We start from the raw sequence: 23456 nt of genomic DNA on the forward strand, positions 1-23456 counted from the left end.
GTCTTTTGCCTGGGGTGGGGGAGTCCACAACTAGAGGGCATACATTTAAGGTGAGAGGGGAAAGGTTCAAAAGAGGCCTAAGGGGTCCACACAGACAGTGGTGCATGTTTGGAATGAGCTGCCAGAGGAAGTGGTGAAGGCTGGTACAATTGCAGCATTTAAAAGGCATCTGAATGGGTATATGAATAGGAAGCTCTGGAGGGATATGGACGAAATGCTGGTAAATGGTACTAGATTTCTTTAGGATATCTGGTTAGCTTGGACACGTTAGACCAAAGGATCTGTTTCAGTCCTGTACATCTCTAAGATTCTATGACTGTATGACCAGATTATAGTTCAACAGGTTGAACTCACAAACGTTTGGACCGCTGCTCCTTTGTCAGGTGCAGGACTTCTGACTTTGTTTGGCAATGGGCTCCAATGAGGAGAGGTTTAACAAGGGGAATACATTTAGGAACATGTGCACACAGAAATTTTTTTCAAGCAGTCAAGTTGACATTGATCAGTCAAGGCATTGACTGGACACATATCCCAGGATATGACTGTCATCTGCTTTGCTGAGTTGAAACGGGTAAGAGGTGCATTCATTTTTAAAAAAAAACTAAAATCTGAAACAAAAACAGAAACTGCTGACGAAACTCATTGTCAAGTGTCATGGAGGCAGTAACCTCAATTACATTGCATAACAGATACTGGCCAACACAAGAACAGAGTTAGCTCTGGCCACAGTCTACTTTATCTTCACAACCACCCTGTTTGACTGGAGAAAGTTAGTGAATAGGAAGGAGAGCAAAGACAGCCTCAACAGGCCTGGCAGCATCTGCGGAGAAAAAAAAAGAGTTCACCTTTCAAGTCCAGTGACTATTCAGAAGAAGGGTCACTGGACTCAAAATGTTACTACTTCTTTCCCTCTACAGAAGATGCCAGACCTACTGAGTTTCTCCAGCAGTTTTTGTTTTTGTTTCAGATTTTTGTTTTTTTATTTAAATGAATGCACCTCTTACCCGTTTCAACTCAGCAAAGCAGATGACAGTCATATCCTGGGATATGTGTCCAGTCAATGCCTTGACTGATCAATGTCAACTTGACTGCTTGAAAAAAAATTTCGAAGCCAGGAAATTAACTGCCAGTCAACATCTGATGTAATGACATTTTAAGCAAAGTGGAAGGAATTGCCCTGACAAATTTTGGGGATCCAACACTCTGTGCGTTCAGGGGAGATTGCACCCAACCGTGAGGGAAGACTATCTTTGCTCCCCTTCCTGTTCCCCACCTTTCTCCACGCAAACATGGTGGTTGCAAAGTTAAGGTAGACTGTGGCCAGAGCTGACTCTGTGCTCCTGTTGCCCTGTATCTGTAATGCAATTTAATTGGGGTTGCTGCCGCAGTGGTATTTGACAAATCAGTTGTTATACCAACCTTGCAAGTTCAAGCAAGGATGGACGTCTGAGCAGGTTGGGAGTCAAAATTGCTTGACTCAGTTAGTGAACTTTTGCTGGTGAATTAGGAGGTGGATGGGGGCTTCAGCCCTACTTCAGGACTGAGATCAGACACCTCCAAGTTGCGGTACTGCTTGGCACGATCTGTTGCAAAAAGTGTCCATTTGCTGTCTCTCCATTACTCAGGACAGGTGAATGGATCACTTGCTACATTAAACCACCTGTCGTTTGTTCACATGAAAGCAGTGTGGGATAAGCTTGGCGACTTATTGGTTATTGTCTTAATTCAAAAACTGCAAGTACTGCAGATGCAGTACATCAAAAACAAAAGCAGAAATGGTTGGAAAATCTCAGTGGTCTGGCAGCATCTGTGAAGTCGGTCCAGTGACCCTTCCTCAGAACGGAGGAACAGATGCCACTAGACCTGCTGAGATTTTCCAGCAATTTCTGTTATTGTCTTCATTTGTCAGCAGAGACATCAAACCCACGACGATGGGGCTGCAAACAAATGACTTTGTTGATCTGTGCTTTTTCACGATCGAGGGCGTGAAACGAAAGCCTCGAGTTAAAGCAGTCAAATTTTGCTTGGTTCCCAAGTTATAGCATTGATTTAAATGCCAGTCTAACGAGTCAATATGTTTGAGCTATACCTCATTAAAAATATGATGTGGAGGTACCGGTGTTGGACTGGGGTGGACAAATTTTAAAATCATAACACCAGGGTTATAGTCCAACAGGTTTATTTGGAATCATTAAACATGTTCAGGGAGCTGGCAGAACATAATCAAGGGATGAACTGTCCAGCTTCAGCTCATCTCTGATCAGTTGGAGAAAAAAAACCAAATGCCTACAATTGTTTATATGTTGCACATATCAGAGATTCAATCAATGTTATTTGCACAAAGCATTCATATTAATGTTTGCAATCCAATTAAGTGATCTAATGGTTCATCGCGTCTTGCGAACTCTGTCCAATGTTGGCCTTGAGTAACATATCTGTCGAGCAACGAGGTGTATTTATTTAGAAAAAATGGTCAACTGCTTCGATCTGCTTCTGCGGCAGGTCATTGTTGTGATGTTAATGTTTTCCTAAGTGACCAAGTCACACAAGACATTCTGTCCCTACAGTAAGCTCGCTGGTGTCACTTTGTAATTATTTTTTAACTGGGCGCCTCTTCATGGATTGCAAACATGTCACTTTTGACAAGCTCTGTGTGGAGAAGGTAGACCTTTGGACCTGCAGCGTATGGATCAATGTTGAAAAATGAACCAAGTAATTTCTTATATATTCATAACTAAGGATGCAACTTGACTTCTTCCCCTCCCCCAGAAAGCAGCATCCAAACCAAAGCCACTGTTTTTCCAGTGCATTTGTCTCACCTCTAAGATCATACACTTGTTCAACTTCCTGAAGAACAATGGTGATTTGCATTTATACAGTTCAAAATACCAGTGCAACGTCACGGGAACACGAATTGAGAACTTTGGGCCACGATTTTAGCATTTGAAAGCCAGAGATGTCAGCAGCCGTGATCAGATGAGTGATCAAAGAGGCAGGTATTCAGGAGCATCCTCGGAAGTGGAGAGGTGGAGGTGATGAGGGAGGGAGTTTCAAAACTCAGAGCGGAGGTTGCTGAAGGCGTGGTCATCATTGATGCTGTGGTGATAAATAGGAGGGACGCACAAGAGGAGGAACAGATCTCCAGAGAGTTGGAGGAAGTTAGAGTCTGCAAGGGGCATGAAGGGATTTGAGAACAATGACAAGAATTTGAAATTTGAGGGACTGCCTGCCTGGGACCCAATGCAGGCCAGTGAGCACAGGCCTGATGGGCAAATGGGGTGTGGTGGGCCTCGCGACACAGAGTGTGTTTCGGAGGGGCTGGAGTTCATGACACTCAGAATGTCAGAGGCAGACCAGGAGCTTATCAGAATAATGGATTGAAAGAAAGGCGTCTTGTTAACTCTGAATGTTTGGTTACCCACTGCCCAACCCAACCAAAACATGAGCAGCATGGCCACTTCTGATAGGTCTTTGCAGAAATAGACAGGCCCAAATACATATCCAATATAAATGATATGGATAAAACTCAATCAACGCAATGGCATATAATGTCTACAACTTGCCGAGACTTACCTTGCTTTGTATCTTCCTAAAGTCTTCAAGCGAGAATACAAATGTACACACAGCAGGAAGAAAGTGTACTGAAGGACATTTCTCACAGAAATCAAGCGTTTATTTGGCAAATTCTCATTGTCAAACAATATACCTCAGACCTCATACATTTTTAATTTTACAGTGTGCATACTGTTTTATATATATATATATATATATTTATATATATTTATATAGGTTATCTCCCAACTAAACTAAAAGATAAATTATCTGTCAGTCTTTGCAGAACCGAAATATACTTATTTTAGAGAAAAAAAATAAGATTTTAAAATTGAAAAAAAAACTGAGGTATCTACTAGATATCTACAGAGTCACATGTCCATGTTTAACATTACATACAAGCATTAGTAATAGAAAACATCACTGGACATTAAAGTTGCGATACAAAAATACAAAAATCATGTGACTCTTTAGTAGAAAAAGCAGCATCTCATTTTTTTGATTTATATCTTTTCTTTACAAAACTGCTAAAATCTAGTTCAAGTGTCAATTATACCAAACACTGGTAGTTCAGTTAAGGGGCGGGGTGGGGGGAGGAGGGTTTGAATTATTACATTAATGCAAGAGCAGATACACCAGTTGTTGTACAAAAAGAAAATTACACTTTCCCTGTTCCCTTCTAAGCGTCCTCCCCGAAATTTCCCAATGGCTTTTCAATCCTTCTCCTCCAGACCACACCACAATTTATGATACTTCTGCCTCATCACCTCAGAACCACCATCACTTACCTGCTCCTTCAACCAGATTCCCCACAACCGCGAGATCACAGAACATGCCTCACAGAAGCCAGTCAACACATTGCCACAAATGTGTCCACCAGCCCTCTGCAGACTCAACATGACGACCCACTCTTGGCAACTGTCTTCTGTGACAATTTTTCACATCCCTTCAATACGTTGGGTGAGACTGCATCTCGTTCAGCCTCATTTTCTGCTCATCCCCTCTGCCACATGTTCAGCCACACCGGCACTCAGGAGGGAAGCCCTGGCTGGCTGACTCATCACCTCCTCCGTGATCTGCAGCTGCCTCATCTGAGACTAGAAATGCTCAACAAATGTACCAAGTCTCAGTGTTTCCACTGCTTAGTCTAATCTGTTGCTTCCTGAAGTTCTTCCATCTCAACAGACCAAGGTGGGGGGGGAGGGGGGGGGGGGGGGGGGAAGGGGAAAAGAAAGTCAGAGGTGAGGAAACTCTCACTGCCCACCTCGAAAAATCTCTCAAACTAAATCTCATTTGGGGCTATCATTTATCTCAGATGGATACATACTGCAGAGCGCTTGGAACCACCTTATCTGAAGGTGTCTCTCAAATCTCTTTTCTAAATAAGAAAACACCTTTTCTAATCAGATGAAACTAAAAAGGAAAATCAATAAACAAATGAACTCTCGGCCTCAGTGGCCACTGCCTGGCATCCCTGTTTCTCTCTCTCTCTGTCAGGAGTTCGATCAGAAACTTCCAACAAGAAACTTTGGTGTCTGTGAATGTCCAAGGGACAAAACTGTACAGTTACCATGGTCTGTTTTTTTTGGGGTGGGGGGGGAAAAGAGAGGAGCAGAGAGAGAGAGAGAGAGTGTGTGTGTGTGTGCGCGCGTGTCTGAGAGAGGGAAGGGGAGAGACAAAGAAAATGCACTCACAGTTGCCACAGTGCAGAGGTTAGTGTGCTGCATTGAGCAGAGGCTGACTGTTGAATAGAGGCATTGGTAGTGGCTTGTCAAGGGCTTGTGCAACAGGGAAAGCTAAACAATAGAATGGAGACATAATCAAGTAACTGCTCCCATCACTCTCTCTATATTGGCAGTGATCAGATAGCCTAAGGGACATAACATGGATTAGTGAAGAACAAAAAACAAATGAACCAAGGAATAAGTTAACAAACAGCATGCATGTCTTTGCACTCAGACAAAGAGTAAGGTGGCTTTCATTGTGTTACTATTTAGTGTTGAGGTGTGGTGTGGTGATGGGAGGTGGTGGTAAAAGGTTGTCTGTGCAAAGTGAAATCAATGTGACATTTGGTTCCTAACAGCTGCAGCCAACTTCTGGACTGATGCTCCTTCTGCTTCCAACAACGTGTCCATGAGGGTGATCTTCTAATGATCCAATGAATAAACAATCTACAACATGCTATTCAACCACACAGCTGTACTGTGGCCACCCTTCCTTCAATCCAGACACAAAGGGCCCGTGGACAGAAGGAATACCCTTGACTTGTCTCTCACCTTCCGATATGCAGGGTGCACTCTGAATACAATCTCAGATCGACAGACTTAAGCCAGGCTTTCGATGATCGACTCATCAATGGTTATGCACTGGGAAACATGACGAGCACTGCTCAAATAAATCCAAGCCCAGGAAGGTTCAGTTCTCCTGGCTGCAGGATGCACACCGGGCATTGAGAATGAGCAATGCATGCGGGACTGAGAGAGAGAGAGACAGGGTGCACTCATTTGGGTCAAAACCAAAATAAGGAATAGCACAATTCTTACAGATAGCTTGGGCTGGGAGGTGTGATTCAGCAGGTGCTAACATGTGCTGCACTATCTCCCCATGGACACAATGCATTGGACACACCACCAACCAGAGGATGTGGTTCAGGGAATACCCATCTATATCCACACTCCACATGAAGTACAAAGTGAAGTTTCAGTACAAGGACAGGCTACGGCTCATCCCATGTTGAGGCAGCAAAGTGCAGTGTCCGAGATGGGATTGACCAATAACCCAGTGAAAGGCACAAGAAGTAGTACCATCTGGTGAACGGGAGAGATGGGAGAAAGGTTTGTCTGTGCTGCTAAAGACCAGCCCAGGGATTTGTAAGGAATTCTTCAAGTAACATTCAATACTGTCGCAGGAATTGTGCCTGAAGGCTGAGAACTCTTGTCCCCAAGACTTGGAGAAAGCATCAAAAATCCAGCCGGGAAACTCAAACTGTGCACAATGAAGAGGTGATGGACTGGGTAGCAGACATCCGTTTCTCACTGCGAAATTGAGAGTAAGCTAAGAAAACAAAATTGCCCCAATAGGACTAAAAATGGGCAATTGCACAAAAATGTTTCACCTGGATGTCATGCACCAGCTTCCATGGCAATCTCCTTCTCCCATCCTGCACCAGTGTCCTAGCTTCACACTTCCACATGTGACCCAGATCTTGTATGTCTTTTGGTACAGTTTCCCTATCCTATGGGACAATCATGCTATGACAATGACTTGGTTGGAATAGGAGTTGTGACAGAGTGCACAGGTACTAAGCACTCACCAAGTAAGTGGAGACTATTCTGGTAAAACTTCTGTTGCACAGTTTTTAAATGTAGATAGATATTGCTCCAATTGCCAGCCCAAGCTGAGGTCAAGAGGTCAACGCTTGTCCCAAGATGACATTACAGGCAAAGACCAGCTGAGTGATTGCATGAAGGCGCCAAATCTCCCAGAACAAGGGAGCACAAAGCTGTGCACTCCCCAAAGAACTAATCTGTGATTGTCACAGAGTCTTGCGTTTGTGTGTGTTCCCAGAGGAGCTTTATTCACACTGACCATCCAAGAATACCTCAGCAAAGGGAAAGATGCTAACTGATGAGGAACAAACAATGCCCATTTCAGATGCTGAGCATCAGCAGCAACCATAGTCTGGTGGCAAATCCCTGGAATGAAATGCCCCCTCTTATGCCCCAGTAGTGTGTTTCAGGCTCCAAACCCATTTCAACTGAGTGCCACAATTGCAGAGATGTGGTCTGTGCTCAAGTCTACTTGGATTTGAACTGAGATCGTCCTCCAACTCAGTCTGTGCAGGAGCCTCATTACCAAATAAAACTGTCAAGATACATTGCACATACGAACATAATACAATCGGACATCCAGTTCCCTTCAAATTAAGATTTGATTTACTTTTCTTACAAGTGCTACTTCCTATCCTGGACACCAGTGCCTTTGAGAAGAGGATTCGAGATGGTCAACAGACAACACTAGCTCACGGGACAAACTGCTCAAGTAACGTCAATATCTCCCATCAATGCTGAATACATTCAAAATTCTGGATTTTTTTAAAAATCAGGCAAGTGGCCCTCGTAAGACAACCAGAGGTACATAAGTTTCAATCATTAAACCAGAAGTTGCAAACACAAGATGCAGAGACTCCCCATCACGCTACATATCCTGAGTCTTGAACATGTTTTGACAACCCCACCAAAGCAGACATTTGTCATGCCTGCATCTGGAAACGATGTCGCTCGCAATCCTATTCCCAGACCCTATACGGCAGTTGTCTCCAGCAACTACCAGAAACCTCAACTCGTGACACTGCTTCCGAATTCCTGCGACAGAGCCATCAAAATGAGAGTCGCTCACTCAGCAGAAACCAGCGGAAGGCTAAGTGTGTGAGAGAGGATCAGTGACACACAGGTTGTGCTTGTACAGCCATGGGCTGTCAGATCCGTCACACAGGAGGAAAGGGGTCTCCATCTTTGCCCAGCTCAGCCATCCTGGCTGTCAACAATTACCCAAGCACTGCAGCATCCCGGCACACTCCACTGATGTATTTCCACACCACTTTGATCAATGCATGCACTCTGCCATTGCTGCCCCCTCACTCAACAGCACAATTCATTCCCACCACATTCTCCCCCAGCCCACTACCCCAGCACACTCAATACCTCACACTGTTGCCCACACCATCAATCCCTGTACCCAGAATCACACTGCTTGGTGCATTCAATTAAAGCCCCCTCCCCACCCCTACTCGCCCCAAAATAAAAAGATGAAAACAATTTGATAGGTGGAGGACTGCAAAAAAAAAACACTATTACACCTTCATTTTTATACATCTGCACTAACAAAATGAGTGAACAGGCAAAGCCAGATTTGTTTCTTGTTTTTAAAAAAAAAACAAATATATACTGGGTTGGAAATTCTGTGCTCAAACACTTCTAGATAAAGGAACGGCAGGTTAACAAGTAGCCACTAAATATTGATTGGCGGGTCCCACAAATTGGTGCCCTCCTTTCCCAAAAAGGGGTGGGTGGGGTGTGGGTGAGGAGGTTGTGGGGGAGTGGGAGACAGGAGACAGGGCCACGCTCAGCTCCAGTGGAACGGGAGCTGTCGCAGCCTCTCCCCGCCCTCCTTCACCAGTGGCTTGTGGTATTCACGACCAGCCTGGGAATGGATGCTCGTCCAGCAGTAGTCACAGTAGTACTGCAGGCATGTGATGTTGGCGCAGAAGAAAGGGGCAAACTTGCCGTTGCAGTGGGCGCCCTGGCATTCATCGCACAGCTGGTCCACCAAGACGTAGGGCTTCACCTCCACCTGGCCAGTGACAGAAAGCAAAGACAGTCAGCAACATGTCTCCTTGCCCGTTCCCCCAACCTGACCGCCCCTTCGATCCAAAGACACCACCTCTGGTCATTATTGTTTTGAGAGGGGAAAACAAAAAGAATGGCGACAGGACGTGATGTCTCCAATTGCACTCTGGAAGGTCGTGCTGAGTTGCCTTCTGGAATGCAATAGAAGCCACCTCAGAGGGCAGTGAAGTGGGGGTCAACCTTATAAATGTGGGTCAGACAGGTTAAGGATGGGACACCCCTCCCCCGTCTCTTTCTGGGCAATGTTGAATTAGATGGGGTTATTTTGTTTCCTGACAACCTAGTTTATTTGGTCACCATTTCAATGCTTTGGTTCTTGCTTTCACTTGTGGGATGTGAATATCGCTGGCTTGCCCTGGAGAAGATGGTGGTGAATTCACACCCATAGTGCTGATGGCTAATATACTTCCAAGTTAGCATGGAGGGGGGAGTCGCGGGTGAGGATGTTCTCATGTATTTTCTGCCCTGTCCTTCCAGATGGAAATGATTGCGGGTTTGGAAGATGCTGTTTGAGCAGCCTTGATGAAAAAGAATATCGGTAATGTTGACCATAAAATGAATCCGATTGTCCTAAAATGGTCACGAGATGGCGTTTTAACTTTCAATTCCAAATGTATTTAATTTCAATTCGCAGCTGGTGTGGTGAGACTTAAAGTTTTGACTCATCACCCTCAATCAGGCCTCTGGATTAAGTTTCCAGGTTCAGTCACATTCTGAGGTTTGAGTGTCTAAGATCAAGGCTGATCAACTTACGAGTGGGCAGGACTGAGAGAGAACTGCACTGTCAGAGATGCTGCCTTTCAGTGGAGACATTAAACTGAGGTCCTGTTGTCCTCATCAGGTGAACGTTAAACTTGGTACAGTACCATTTTGTAGAAAAGCAGTCGAGTTATCCCTGGTCTCCTCACCGATACCTATCCCTTAATCAACATTACAAAAATACTTTATCTTGTCATTGTTTATGATATGTCTGAATGTCACCAGCCTTTGATCTGACCACGACCAAGGTGAAATAACTCTAAGGAGTCAGGTATCGTGTCACGAAGCCACCCTTTTCTTTATATGTGGTTAGCCAGCACAGAGCCGGTCCCTAGAATCAGGAGACTCTTTGAATCCCTGTTTATTTTATTTTATTTTATTTTATTTTCAGGATTTTAAATTTTGTTTATTAAATGAATACACCCACCTTAAGTTTCCTCACAAACTTGAATGGGAAACAGTCTTCTCAAATACAGCAAATTGATGAGACAACTCATATGAGAAAGTAAACTTCAGATAGTATACTCTACCTGATTATTTTTCTGACACGATCTTTAGCAGCTTTTAGTCTGAGAGAATTAACATTTTCCCATAAGATTCTAAAGGGAAAATCTGAGCCTAGCATATTAACTAGCCAGGTCACTTTGCCCTCCAGAAGTAAGATAAGTTTGAAAGGCAAAGATGAATGTTTTCGCTTACACGTGCGAAATCAATAAGTTCCCAACCAGTAACCACTTGAATGATTTTACCACTACCTTTTTTTAAAAATACATTTGGTCAAACAGTATCACCCAATTCAATGAAAAACATCTCACTGCACCTTATTCACATCTTCAAGACGAGCTTTTATTTTAGGAAGTCCTAACTATACACCAATATTCTTTTCTCGCAAATTCAAATGCATGTTTTGAATTCTTGTTTATAGCTATCAGCCAGGGCTCCCTGATAGGACCAGGGTTAATAATCCCAATGAGTGAACTCAGTCAGTCAATGAGATCCACCTGGCCTTGGATCCAATCACTACACAAGGCCCACGCACTAAGTGCATGTCTGACCCTGTGTAATGATCTAGTCTTTGAACCCCAGATAGCACAGGGCTGTTCCAACAGCAATCCATGAATTTTCTGTGCATGGATAATTTGCGTGACTGCTCTCCTTGAACCAGTAAAGAGGTGAAGTCATTGTGTACGCCAGACTCTCCACAAAATGAGCAAGAGTACAGCCGGAAATCATCAGAGCGTGAAGATTTTGCCACATAAATTACTGAATCAGATGGAACTGAACATGGTCAGTATGTGTTGCTGTGCACAAATAACTTGGTTTCTACTGGGAAAATACTTCCCCCACAAATCAGTTTCCTTTCCACTGTTGTCCTTCTGATTTGAGCACATGACTGTACTCCAACACAAACGAGGAGTGCACCGGTTCCTGTGACCAGTCAAAGATTAATACCTCAAGACACAAGAATGTGCAGTTCTGGTCTCCCTCTTATCAGGAGGATGTTGTGAAACTTGGAAGGGTTCAGGAAAGATTTACAAGGATGTTGCCAAGGTTGGACAGGTTAAACTATAGGGAGAGGCTTAATAGACTGGGGCTGTTATCTCTGGAGCGTCAGAGGCTGAGGGGTGACCTTATAGAGATTTATAAAATCATGGATAGGATAAATAGACAAGGTCTAGATTAGAGTGGTGCTGGAAAAGCACAGCAGGTCAGGTGAAGCAGGAAAATCGACGTTTCCGGCAAAGGCCCTTCATCAGGAATAGAGGCAGGGAGCCTGCAGAGTGGAGAGATAAATGAGAGAAGGGTGGGGAGAAAGTAGCATAGAGTACAATGGGTGAATGGGGTTGGGGATGGAGGTGATAGGGTGGAGTGGATAGGTGGAAAGGAAGATAGGCAGGTAGGACAGGTCATGAGGGCAGTGCTGAGCTGGAAGGTTGGAGCTGGGATGAGGTGAGGGAAGGGGAAATGAGGAAACTGGTGAAATCCACATTGATGCAATAGTGTTGAAGTGTTCCGAGGCGCAAGATGAGGCGTTCTTCCTCCAGCCGCTGGGTGGTGAGGGAGCAGCGGTGGAGGAGGCCCAGGACCTGCGTGTCCTCGGCTGAGTGGAGGGGGAGTTGAAATGTTGGGCCACAGGGTGGTGGAGTTGATTGGTGTGGGTGTCCCGGAGATGTTCCCGAAAGCGCTCTGCTAGGAGATGTCCAGTCTCCCCAGTGCAGAGGAGACTTCCCTGCGTTGGGGGGAGCCCAAAACTAGAGGACATAGGCATAGGGTGCAAGAGGAGAGATTTGCAAGGAACTTAAGGGACAACTTTTTCACACAAGAGGGTGGTCAGTGTATGGAATGAGCTGCGAGAGGAAGTGGTGGAGACTGGTACAATTACAACATTTTAAAGGCATCTGGATGGGTATATGATAAGGAAGGGTTTAGAGGGATACAGGCCAAATGCTGACAAATGGAACGAGATTAGGTTAGGATATGGATCAAAGGGTTGGTCTATGTGCTATACATCACCAGAACTCTCTTAATTCCTCAAAATATAGGAACATAAACAGAGGCTTTTCTACAAGTACCCACCAGAGGGCAGCCTGTACCAGCAAAAAACTCCCAAACGTTTGTGCTAATTTTGACTGACAATTCTTTCGCATAACTAGTTCCTTACAGCACCATATCTAGAGTCTCAAAATTTCAGGGTGCTTCAATATTGAGTTTCAGTGAATTGTAAGCAAAGAGCAGCCATCATCATCACAGTCACAGCCCACCATTAAGCAAAAAAATCCCTAATTTTGATCAACGCTCTTTTGAAAAATGAGGCCTGAGGGATTTACATCTCCCATTTGCCAAATTCACACACACTGTCTTTACCAAACACTGTAACCTGTGGATCAGCATCTTGACAAAAGTGCAAGTCACCACAGAAGTGCCTGCACTCTCTGCTGCCCTCTCATGGCAGCCTGCAGTGGACCTGGCCAGAGAATCTCAACCCTTTCAGCTCTGAGGACTCAAGGAGTTGGTCACAGAACCAGGCTGATGGCGAGCGGAGAGCAAGGGCAAAATGAGAGACAGAGGATTCAGGACTCCATACGGTTCAGTTTTTAAGCTATGATGTAATTTACAAGTTTAACAACAGCTGCAACTTGACTGACATTTCCTACCTCACCCGCCCAAAAAAAAAACAAATCGTTTGTTTGGCAAATTGACCGATTTGCGAACGATCATAGAATCTCGCAGGACTTGAAGGAGGTCAATCAACACATCACATCTGTGTCAGCTCTTTGGAAGAGACATCCAGTTAATCTCAGTCACACTGTCTTCGTGCACAATCCTGCCCTTTCTGACTTCTTCAAGTTTAAATCCTGTCCACTTTTGAACCAAGTAATTTCCACTTGCTCAGGCCGTGCACTCAGCCAGTGCCTTCCAGATCGTTATTCAGCAAAGGATTTTAAAAGAAACGCAGTCAAGCTACTGAGCCTACATTCAAGAAGCTAAGTCATAATTGGCTCAGATCACATACAGAGTCTGGATTTGTCAGGCTGCAGATAGGATATCCAATCTTACCATCCCCCTGTATACAGCTAAGTTCAATAAAGCCTGCTGCTGTTCTCCCACCTAAATGTGGATCTTACCTTACTACTTTCACACTTCTTTATCTGTCACGATATTCTCAGTTGCTCACCACCTATATTTTCAATGGGGCTTTTGTCACTGTTGGTTTCTGCCTTGACTGAATTAAAAATGTACTAATTTAGTACCTCTGCCATAGCCTTTGCAACACAGTAGCTCAGTGGTTAGCTCTGCTGCCTCAGGGACCCACCTTCAATTCCACCCTCTGGCGACTGTCTGTGTGGAATTTGCAAATGCTCCCCATGTCTGCATGGGTTTCCTCTGGGTGCTCCAGATTCCTCCCGCAGTCAAAAGATGCGCAGGTTAGGTGGACTGGCCACGCTAAATTTCCCCATAATGTCCAGGGTTGTGCAGGCTAGGTAGTTTGCCCATTGGAAATGCAGGGCTTCAGGGATGGGGTGGGGGAGGGCGGAGGTGGTGTCTGGATGGGATGGTCTTTGGAGGGTCACTATGGACTTGTTGGGCCAAATGGCCTGCTTCCACACTGCAGGGATTCAATTAATTTATGATTCTACTTGAACAGAAAAATCCTCATTGCCCCATCTGGACTTTTTGTCAATTGCATTAAACGTGCAGTCTGTGGTCAGTGACTCACCACTTGGGTGGAACCTGTTCCCCTAACCCTCTTTCCCCATTATTTTCTCTCTCAGAATCTATGCCATTCAATTGGGTTCCCACCTATCCTCAGGTAGGCATAATTGATCCAGTATTCAAAACTGTAACAGAGGGATTCCATTCCATAAGATTCAATATTAAGTTGATAAAGGATAAAAATCAGTCAAGGATTCAGACCCCAGATTGGAAAAGGGCAGATTTTAGGGGTCTGAAGGTTGAACAGTAGCAGGTTGATTGTAAACGCATTTTGGGAGATAATACAGTGGATGGAAAATGGGAGATTTCCAAAAGAGAGATGAACTGGATGTAAGCTTGGTACATACCCATGGGAAATAAATAAAGGACATCCATAGCTAGCAAAGGAAGAAAAGAAGAGGTTGGAATACTGGAAAAATAACACCAAAAGTAGTCAAGAGGTGTATCTCAAATCCTGGCTAGAAGCTCAGGTTAAAGTAAGGCAGCTAATCAGAGTACAGGGTTTGGGAAGTCATGTTGATGTTGTATAGGACATTGGTGAGGCCTCTTCTGGAATACCGTGTCCAATTCTGGTTACCAAATTATAGTAAGGATATTATGAAGCTGGATAGAGTTCAGAAGAGATCAGGATTTTGTTGGGTATGGAATGGCTGGAAAGGCGGGGACTTTTTTCACTGGGAGCTGAGGAGGTTGAGAGGTGACCCTATATAAGAGGTTTATGAAATCATGAGGGTTATGGACAGGGTTATAATGGTAGGTGACATTTTACTAGGATTAGGAATTTCAAGACTAGGTGTATATTTTTAAGGTGAGAGGAGAGAGATTTTAAAAAAGACATGGGCACTTTTTTTCTAATAAAAACTGGTTCGCGTGTGCAATGAACTTCCAGAGGAAGTATTGCATATGGGTACAGTTACAACATTTAAACGACATTTGGATAAGTACATGAATAGGAAATGTTTGGAGCGATATGGGCCAAGAGCAGGCAGGTGGGACTAATTAAGTTTGGGATTACTGTTGGCATGGACTGGTTGGTCTGTTTCCATGCTCTATAACTCCATGAGCAAAGGATAGTAGGCTACTCTAGAACAGATTGTGAAATGTTCTTCAAACATATTGATAGCATAAGATTAGTGAAGGAAAGAGTGCGGCCCAAAAGGAACAAGCAAGGTGAGCTGCTCACTGAAGCAAAGGCTGTGGTAGAGGTACTTAATTAGTACAGTTCTAATTTAGTCAAGACAGAAGCCATCAGTGACACTGGCCAGTTGAAAATGTGAGAGGTGAACAACTGAGAAATGTAGTGACAGATAAAGACCAAGTGCTCAAATGGCTGGCAGCACTCCAAGTGGAGAAGTCACTGGGCTCAAATCGGATGCATTCCAAATCACCGAGAGGGTAAGGTAGCAAATGAAGGAGCTGTTGGCAGAAATTTTCCAGGCCTCCCTGAACACAGGATTAGTCCCAAAGACTGGAGGATTACAAATGTGATGCAGTTGTTTAAAAAAGGGACAAAGGATAAGTGCAGACCTATCAGCTTGACACCAACAGCGGGCAAATGGATGGAGGCCATAACACAGGATATAGAATTACAGCAAAATCAGTTAAGACTAGATAGTTAACATGGCTTTGTCAAGGGCAGGTCTTGTCTCATAAATGTAATTGAGTTCTTTGAAGAGGTGACGCAGGCAGTAGATTTGAGGGTACTGCTGTGGATACACATTTGGACTTCAGAAAGCGTTTGATACAATGCTCCATGGCAGGATGGTTGGAAAATTAGACATGTCTGGGATTGCTGGGTCTTTGACAGCATGGATTCACAGCTGACTCAACCGTAAGAAACAGAGGGTTGGCAGAGATGGCATTTCTCAGACTGGGACGGGTTCAAAGTTGTGTTCACCAGAGATCGGTTTTGGGACCCTGACTTTTTCTGCTCTGCACGAACAATTTGGAGCTGGGTCTTGCAAGCAAAATCTCATGTCTTAAATTTGCAGGTGATTACTAACCTCGGGAGAGCAGTCAATTATGAGAATGATAGTGAGCAACTTCAGAGGGACATCGACAGGTTGATCAAATGAATGGACATCTGACAGATTAATTTCCATGTAGAAAAATGTGAAGTTATGCATTTTGGTAGAAGGAACATGGAGAAATGATACAGTCTCAATGATACAACTTAGAATAAACCAGAGTGACCTCAGGATTCAAGTCCATAATTCTTGGAAGGTGGCCAGGCAAGTTGAAATAGTTGTTATGAAGGCTTACACGATCCTTGTATTTATAAATTTGAGGAATAGCGTATAACAAGGAAGCAATGCTACACTTTTACAAATTATTGGGGAGATCATATTTGCAGGATTGTTCTGGGCACTTCATTGAAGGAAGGGTTTCAAAGCCCTGAAGAGACTGCAAATGAAATTTACTACAATGATACAAGGAACGAAGGATCTTAAATAAAAGGAAACATTAGAGAAATTGGGCTTATTCTTCTTGGAGCAGAGAAGATTAAGAGGTGATCTTAATGAGGTGTTCAAAATTATTAACAGGGGAAATAAGGATATTTTGTTTCCACTAGTTGCTATGTCATTAAGTACAGTTTACAAACTGAAGACTGTCAGCAAGGAAGCTAGGAACAAGATGAGGAGAAACATCTTTACTCAGAGGTGTTAGGATTTGGAACAGACTGCCTGTGAGTGTGGTGGAGTTGGATTATATCAGAGGTTTGTGAAGAGAGCTGGATATATCTTTGAAAGTGATGAATTGAGGGGGCTATGGAGATATGGCTGAACAACACGACAAAGCTGGGTAACTCTTTCAAGAGCTGGCACAAACGTAACGAGTTGAATGGCCTCCCTCTGCACTGTAAAATTCTTTGATTCTGTGGTGTCCTGGGTCAAGATTTACTCAACAAACAAAACAAAAGGAAAAATGGACAAGTGGTCATAATAACATGGCTATTTGTGGGAGCTTGCTGTGCACAGATTGGCTGCTGCCATTCCTACATTATGACATGGAACAAACTCCACGAGAACCTCGTTAAGACATTCTGAAAAGGTGCAGTGTCGAGGCAAGCTTCCTTCATGCTTTCGAACGCCTACGTTTTAAATTGTCCATTTGCTTTCTCTGTTCTAACCACGCCAAGACTGGTTGCACAAATAGGACTTACCCGTTTGTCGATGTCCCGATGCTGTAGCTGGATGAAGCGAGCACTGATCGCCGCAATGTAGCTCTGTTGATTGGCAAATGCCACCCTGCCTGCTCCTTTTGGGTATTTCAGCTCAGGGTCGGTGTCGATGCCAGCATAGCAAACTCCTCCATACAGTTGGTCCATTATCATGGCCAGCTCCACTGCAACAACAAACTCTCAGCATTACACAGCTAGTTGCAAAGTCTGCTGAGCATCTCCCGACCTCCCAACCAACACCCTCAAACCATGTCCCTTGGCCCAGAATGAAAAATATAATGCACAAAAAGTTAAATTTGTGTTGCAGACAATGTGGAAAAAGATTTCACAGTGTGCACGTCAACATTATTACCTATTGTCAAGACACAATGTTTCCCCATTTACGGAACAGGGATTAGCAAACCAGTTATCCTTGTGTTTGAGCCATGTCAAGACCATTCCTGCCAGTGCCGACAAATCCTGGAGTGGGTCTTGAACACAGAAGCTCCTCGTTCAGGGGCAAGACCTCCTGCTCCAAAACTGGGTGCAAAGGAAGGTTCAGACAGTCCAATTATTGACTTGCTTCTGTGATTGGGAGGGGGAGGGATTATTGACATAAAATATCTGGGATGGCAAAAACTCAACAAGCTTGCTGTTTCACTGACCACCCCCACCACTTCGGTGACCTCTCCCCTCACAAGGACCAACAGCAAGATTCTAACACCATGGTTTGCACAACATCAATAGTTAACCACGCTTTGTCTCTCCTTTGTCTTGACTACAACAGCATCTTTCCTATACCGTTTGCAGGAGTTAGTCCAGAAGCAGAGGTTGGGATGGGATGGTCTTATCCAGTGACTGAGCTTCCAGTTAAAAGGTCAAGGCAGGGATGCTTTAGAGTTTCTGAAAAGGCTTTTCCAAGCTCTAATTATGAAAGCTATTGGAAGACACTACTTTAGACTAAACACATTGCCTGAGGATTTGATTTCATGACATATTCCAGGTTTCCACTTAATTTTGATTGCTCGATTTATATAGTGCTGAGAAATTGTTCAGTGATTCAAGCTATTAATTTTCCAGGGTATTTCAGGGTTTCAGTGGTTAGTTAGCACATACATCGCAGATATAGGCTACTGGGTCCAATTGATATTGCTTATGGTCCACACAAGCCTCCTCCCATCATGGGATATAAAACTAATGTAGACATTCTTTGATTCCTTTCTCTGTCATGCCTTATCTGGCTTTCCCTTAGATGAAGCTTTAATGTTCACTCAGCCATATTCCGTGAAGTACGGAGTTTCATGTTCTCAGAGTCATATAGCATGGAAACAGACCCTTTGGTTCAACCAGTCCCCACCAATCATAATACCAAACTAAACTAGTCCCAACTGCCTGCGCTTGGCCCTTCTCCCTCCAAACCCTTCCTATTCATATACTCATCCAAGTGTCTTTTAAACATTCTAACTGTATCTGCATCCATTACTTTTCTCTTGACAGTTCATTCCACACACGAGCCACTCCGTGGAAAAAGTTGCCCCCTCATATCTTTTTTAAATCTTTCTCCTCTCACCATAGAAATATGCCCCCTCGCCTTGAAACCCCCCACTCTAAGGAAAAGATATTGGTATCCCTCATGATTACACTAACTTCTGTAAGGTCACCTCTCACCCTAGAGTCAAAAAAATTCATCCTCCGCTTGTAACTCAAACCCTCCATTCCTGGCAACATTCTGGTAAATCTCTTCAGAGCCCTCTCCAGCTTAGTAATATAATTCATAATATCTCTCCTATAACACCAAACTCTGGATGAAGACATTTCACCTGAATTCCCTGATTGGATTTATTGCTAACTACCATATTCATAGCTCCTGATTTTGCTCTCTGTTACAAGTGGAAATGCCTTTGGTATGACTAAGGGAACAAACCATTTTAAAATCTTCAAGACCTTTACCAGGTCACCTCTCAGGTTTCTCCTTTCTGGTGAAAGGAATTTGTTCAGTCTTTCCTGATATGAATAACTTGGCAGTTCTAACTTAATGACGGTCACTTTTTTGGCAACTTGTCTAATACCTTCTCGGAATATGGAGATGCTGTGCATGGTACTCCAGGTGTTTTCCAGCAAAGATTCTGCACAACTTCGATGCACCTTTGCTGCTTATCCATCCTGTAACACGTAAAACAAACTCCCAACAAATCAGAGTGCAATTTTGCTGATGGCACACATGGTCTCTCATTAGAGTTGCAGGATACGCTAATTTATTCTTTTTGAGTGTGTCAATGCATTATAAGAAGTAATAGCAGTTGGTCTTGAAGTAGGAAACAGAATTGGGTTCAAGATAATTTAATTAAAGACTTGGCAGTTAAAAAGTTGACAGAACTACATCATTTATGGTTGATGTGCAGAATGTTCTCATCAACAACAACACTTGCAAAGACCCCATGATTTTGTTTCCTGTATTTTAGACTGAGGACCCCACAAGGAAATGAAAACATTGGGGAATGCTGCACTTTTCAAAACTCAGTGTGACGTTTACACTGTTGTTTTGTTCAGGACGTTGCAGGAGAGACAATTGTAGATTACACAGTGCACGGCCGACGTGTATACAGAGTTAAATCTGGACAGCAATAAGTAGCGGACTGGTTTGGGACGACTCACAGGGGCCACAAGTCATTAGCCCGGCAACAACTCCAATTGATTCTTGCAAAGCTGTGGGTGTGAATAATTCTGTAAAGAATTATTGAGAAGCCTTCACACTGTTGGAAGAACAGGTTTTCTAACACACTCACTCTCTCTCGTGTACTCATGTTGTACCTCCGGCAAAAGAAGTGAACAAACTCAGACAAAGACGACTTAAGAACAAAAAGTCTTCACAAGCAAAACAAACACCTCAATAGACTCTCCACTCAAAAAATCATTGCTTTCTTTCATTTGTCTGTGTCCACATGTGTATTTGGAATTGTAAAACGAAATCTACAGTCTTAACTTAGTGAGCCACGCCTGAGTAGTTCATAGTGATTGCCTTATTATTGCCTGTTACTGATTTGTGATCAACACTTGTTCTTGTTTAATGCAGGAACCTGATCAGTCTTTTGTGTTAAATTAATTCCAACAAACAGATAAAGTTTGTGTGCTCTGATTACATCATGGACTTTTGTGGAGATCCTAAAAGCACTAGGTCTCAAGAATCAGTGCACTTTACCAAATTTTAAAAATTCATTTTTGGGATGACGGTGTCACTGGCTAGGCCAGCGTTTATTGCCTGTTTCTAATTGCCCAAAGGAGGGCAATTCAGAGTCATCCACATGACTGTAGGGCTGGAGTCACATGTACGCCAGACCAGGTAAAGAAAGCAGTTTCCTTCCCTGCAAGGACATCAGCAAACCAGTTGGGGTTTTTTTTCCCAACAATCAATAATGGTGATCATTAGATTCTTAATCCCAGATTTTTGGTGAATTAAAATTCGCCCTATGTCATGGCAGGATTCAAACCCCGGTCCCCAGAATTTTACCTGGGTCTCTGGATTAACAGTCTGGCAACAATACCACTTGACCATTGGCTCTCTGTTGAGGGTGGGCCACAACGTACTAGTCAGACATAATGAATGATCTGGGAGTGTGTGTAACTAGGGACCGAGAAAGGTGGCAGCCTCTCCTCACCAACTGCTTAAAGAGACAAGACATGAATACTGATGTAGGTTTGTCCAGAAAGGGAGATAAAAACAACACGACTGCATTTATTGCTCTGCAACACTGCTTTGAGACACCGGGCAAAAATGTGATCAGATGCAGTTAAATAGCAAGACCAGATTTGGTGTCAGATTCAAATTCACTGTGTTTACCAAACCCTGTTAGCAAATTATGTCCCACATTCCTATCTTTTCCACTTCTTACCCAAGCAGCAAGACTTGAAACCTCTCACTGTATCTGACCAGTTCCTCAGCAAAAGCCCAAAAGACTTCTTGTATCCTCCCTCTGAGCTAACAACAACTTGTCTCTCTCTCTTTGTCTCTCTCACACACACACACACACACACACACACACACACACACACACACACATCCTGCTGGGCTCAACAGTGTCCAGTTACTTACCAGCCTTTAGGGGTCTTGGTACACCTCCCACAAAGACAGTTTTCCTGGGATCTAGAGGCTGCGAGCCATCCAGCACAAAGTCACTATCACTCAGACTCCAGGGTCTGATCTGTACCTGAATCCAGAAGGAAAGCAAATCTGATAAACCACCAGTAAGATGCAGATTAGATTTGCAGATGATGCAGATTCAGGGCTTGAGTCCAGAGTTATCTGTTTCCCATTAACTACAACAGGTCCAGAGTACAAGCAGATACTGCTCAGCCAACAGTTGACTAACTTGCCCCTTTCACTGGAGCAATTAAAATCTATTTACTGGTCCAGTGGAGGCAGGGAATGCTACAAATGATCCCAGTGCACAAGGGTGGGAGTGAAGCAAGTGAGAGAGGCAGAAGAAGGGGAATGGGGAACGAAGGTAAGGTACAAAGTGGAGGGAGTGGTGTGGGAAGGACGTCTGTAAATCAAATCAGCACATGGCTATATTAAATGCCCTCTCTAGGGTCTGGCTTCTTTTCAGTCACTTTCAATGTTCATGGTATAGGGTGAGGACAAGCAGTGCTTAGTGGAGCTCTTCGAAGGTGTGGCTATTCCCAGTCTACACTATAAAAAGGCAGTGAAAAACAGCTGAACACTGCAGGTTCCTGACAAAACGCGGTGAACACATTTTGCTTCGAAACAAGCCTGTGAGCATTCAGAGTTTCACATTCCATAACATCCCAATCTATATTCTGCTGCTAGAGTGCCCACGTTATGAACACTGTTACCCCCAATCTCAAGACAAAAGACTACTTATCTGTGAAGGGTCAGCTGCCTGATCGCAAATGCATTTTCCAATGCCACATCCAGCTCGTCCTCCAATCTATTTTTCTCAACAACTTGTGTTTACACAACACTTTGAAGAGAGTAGAATGTCCCAGGGTGTTTTTCAAAAGGAACAGCTGCCAAAATGAACTTGACACTCTGCCATATGCAGAAGACAGGTGACCAAAAACTAGTTTGGAACTAACCTTCAAATGCGCAGTTAAAACGTTCAGACAGACACAGAGATGTCAGCTGCTTGGTGAAGATATTTCTGAATTTGGGGTCCAGGTACCTGACGTCACAGCCACCAATGGTCGGGCAATGAAAACCAAAGATAGAAGAAAAAGACAAAATTCGGAGGAGCCCTGCAATCTCGGGGAGGTTTGGAGAAGATGACAGAGGGGCGATCACAGACAAGTTTGAGAACAAGGAAGAGAACATAAAACTCACGCAGCGCTAGTATCAGCGCCAAGCGTAACTAACTTGGCACAAGTTAAGGTTCTTGAAATTGTTGACAATGTGAAGTGTGCAAAGTGCCAAGTGGGCCAGTTAAGCTTTAGAACAGTCAACAGTGGAGGAAACAATGTCATGGATGAGGGATTTTCAACAGCAAATGAGCCAGGTCAAGGGCAGAGACTATGTTTGAGGTGGATGTCAGCATGGTTTCAGGTGTCAAAAACCAGAGTCAAAAAGGTCACCACATCCTGAGCAGTCTGGTTCAATCGCAGTCAGTAATCAAGTACAAGGATGGAGTACCTGGCTGGGGAATAGTTTCACTTTTTAACGGGAACCTAAGTCTGTGCCTTCAGTCTACACAGCATTTAGTTAGGAAAAATTTCTGGTCAACATCACAAGTGCTGATATCCTCATTTGGACGCCAGCTGTCTTTTGGTGGAGAACACTATTTCAAGACCAATTCATGGCCTCGGCACAGAAGTCTATGCTGAGACTACTTTTCAGTACTGAGAGATTGCTACACTTTCAGAAGTGAACATTTTGATGAATAGCAGGGAGCTAGGTAGTATTTCTTAGCTCTCTCTGGTAGTCGACTTTGCGAAAGGTGGCAGATGCGTTTCGATCTTTGCAACAAAAACAGCACTTTTGAAAGTACTTCATCGGCCATGAAACAGACCAGCCTGTGGACCTAAAAAGGTCTACAATTGCAATGTTTACTTGTTTAAAGGGGGGGAGAACAAGAAAAATCAGTGAAATTGCCCTTAATTTCTTCATCTCAATCAGTGTTGCAGGTTAGGAGAAATGGATCCAACACCAACTCCAGGTTCAGCCACAACCTCAGTTCTCCACAGCTCATTCCCTGCTTCCTATCCAAAGGATGAAACAAACCCAACTCTCATCTCAAGCGCTAAGCACTTTCTAACCTCCGAACTCACTCAAATACCAGTCCATTTTCACGTTGATAAGCAACTTCTGTCTCAGATTGTAACCAATTGCTTCCCCTCAGCTCATGGACACA

General features: G+C 43.8%; 1 protein-coding gene across 2 annotated transcripts in view; it reads right to left on the bottom strand.

Moving 5' to 3' along the window:
- Positions 1–3655: 3655 nt before the first annotated feature.
- The window catches only part of LOC122543064 (cytoplasmic polyadenylation element-binding protein 2-like), a 55074-nt gene continuing 35273 nt past the window's right edge, over positions 3656–23456 (bottom strand). For both annotated transcript variants that reach the window (XM_043681274.1, XM_043681273.1), the window contains 3 exons: positions 21185–21299; positions 17098–17279; positions 3656–8904 (listed from right to left, as the gene is read on the bottom strand). In XM_043681274.1, coding sequence (XP_043537209.1) covers positions 8677–8904; positions 17098–17279; positions 21185–21299 — 525 coding nt within the window. In that variant the 3' untranslated portion in view covers positions 3656–8676. The remainder of the gene's footprint in view (positions 8905–17097; positions 17280–21184; positions 21300–23456) is intronic.

Source organism: Chiloscyllium plagiosum, chromosome 42, assembly GCF_004010195.1.
Source record: "Chiloscyllium plagiosum isolate BGI_BamShark_2017 chromosome 42, ASM401019v2, whole genome shotgun sequence".
Lineage (NCBI taxonomy): Eukaryota > Metazoa > Chordata > Chondrichthyes > Orectolobiformes > Hemiscylliidae > Chiloscyllium > Chiloscyllium plagiosum.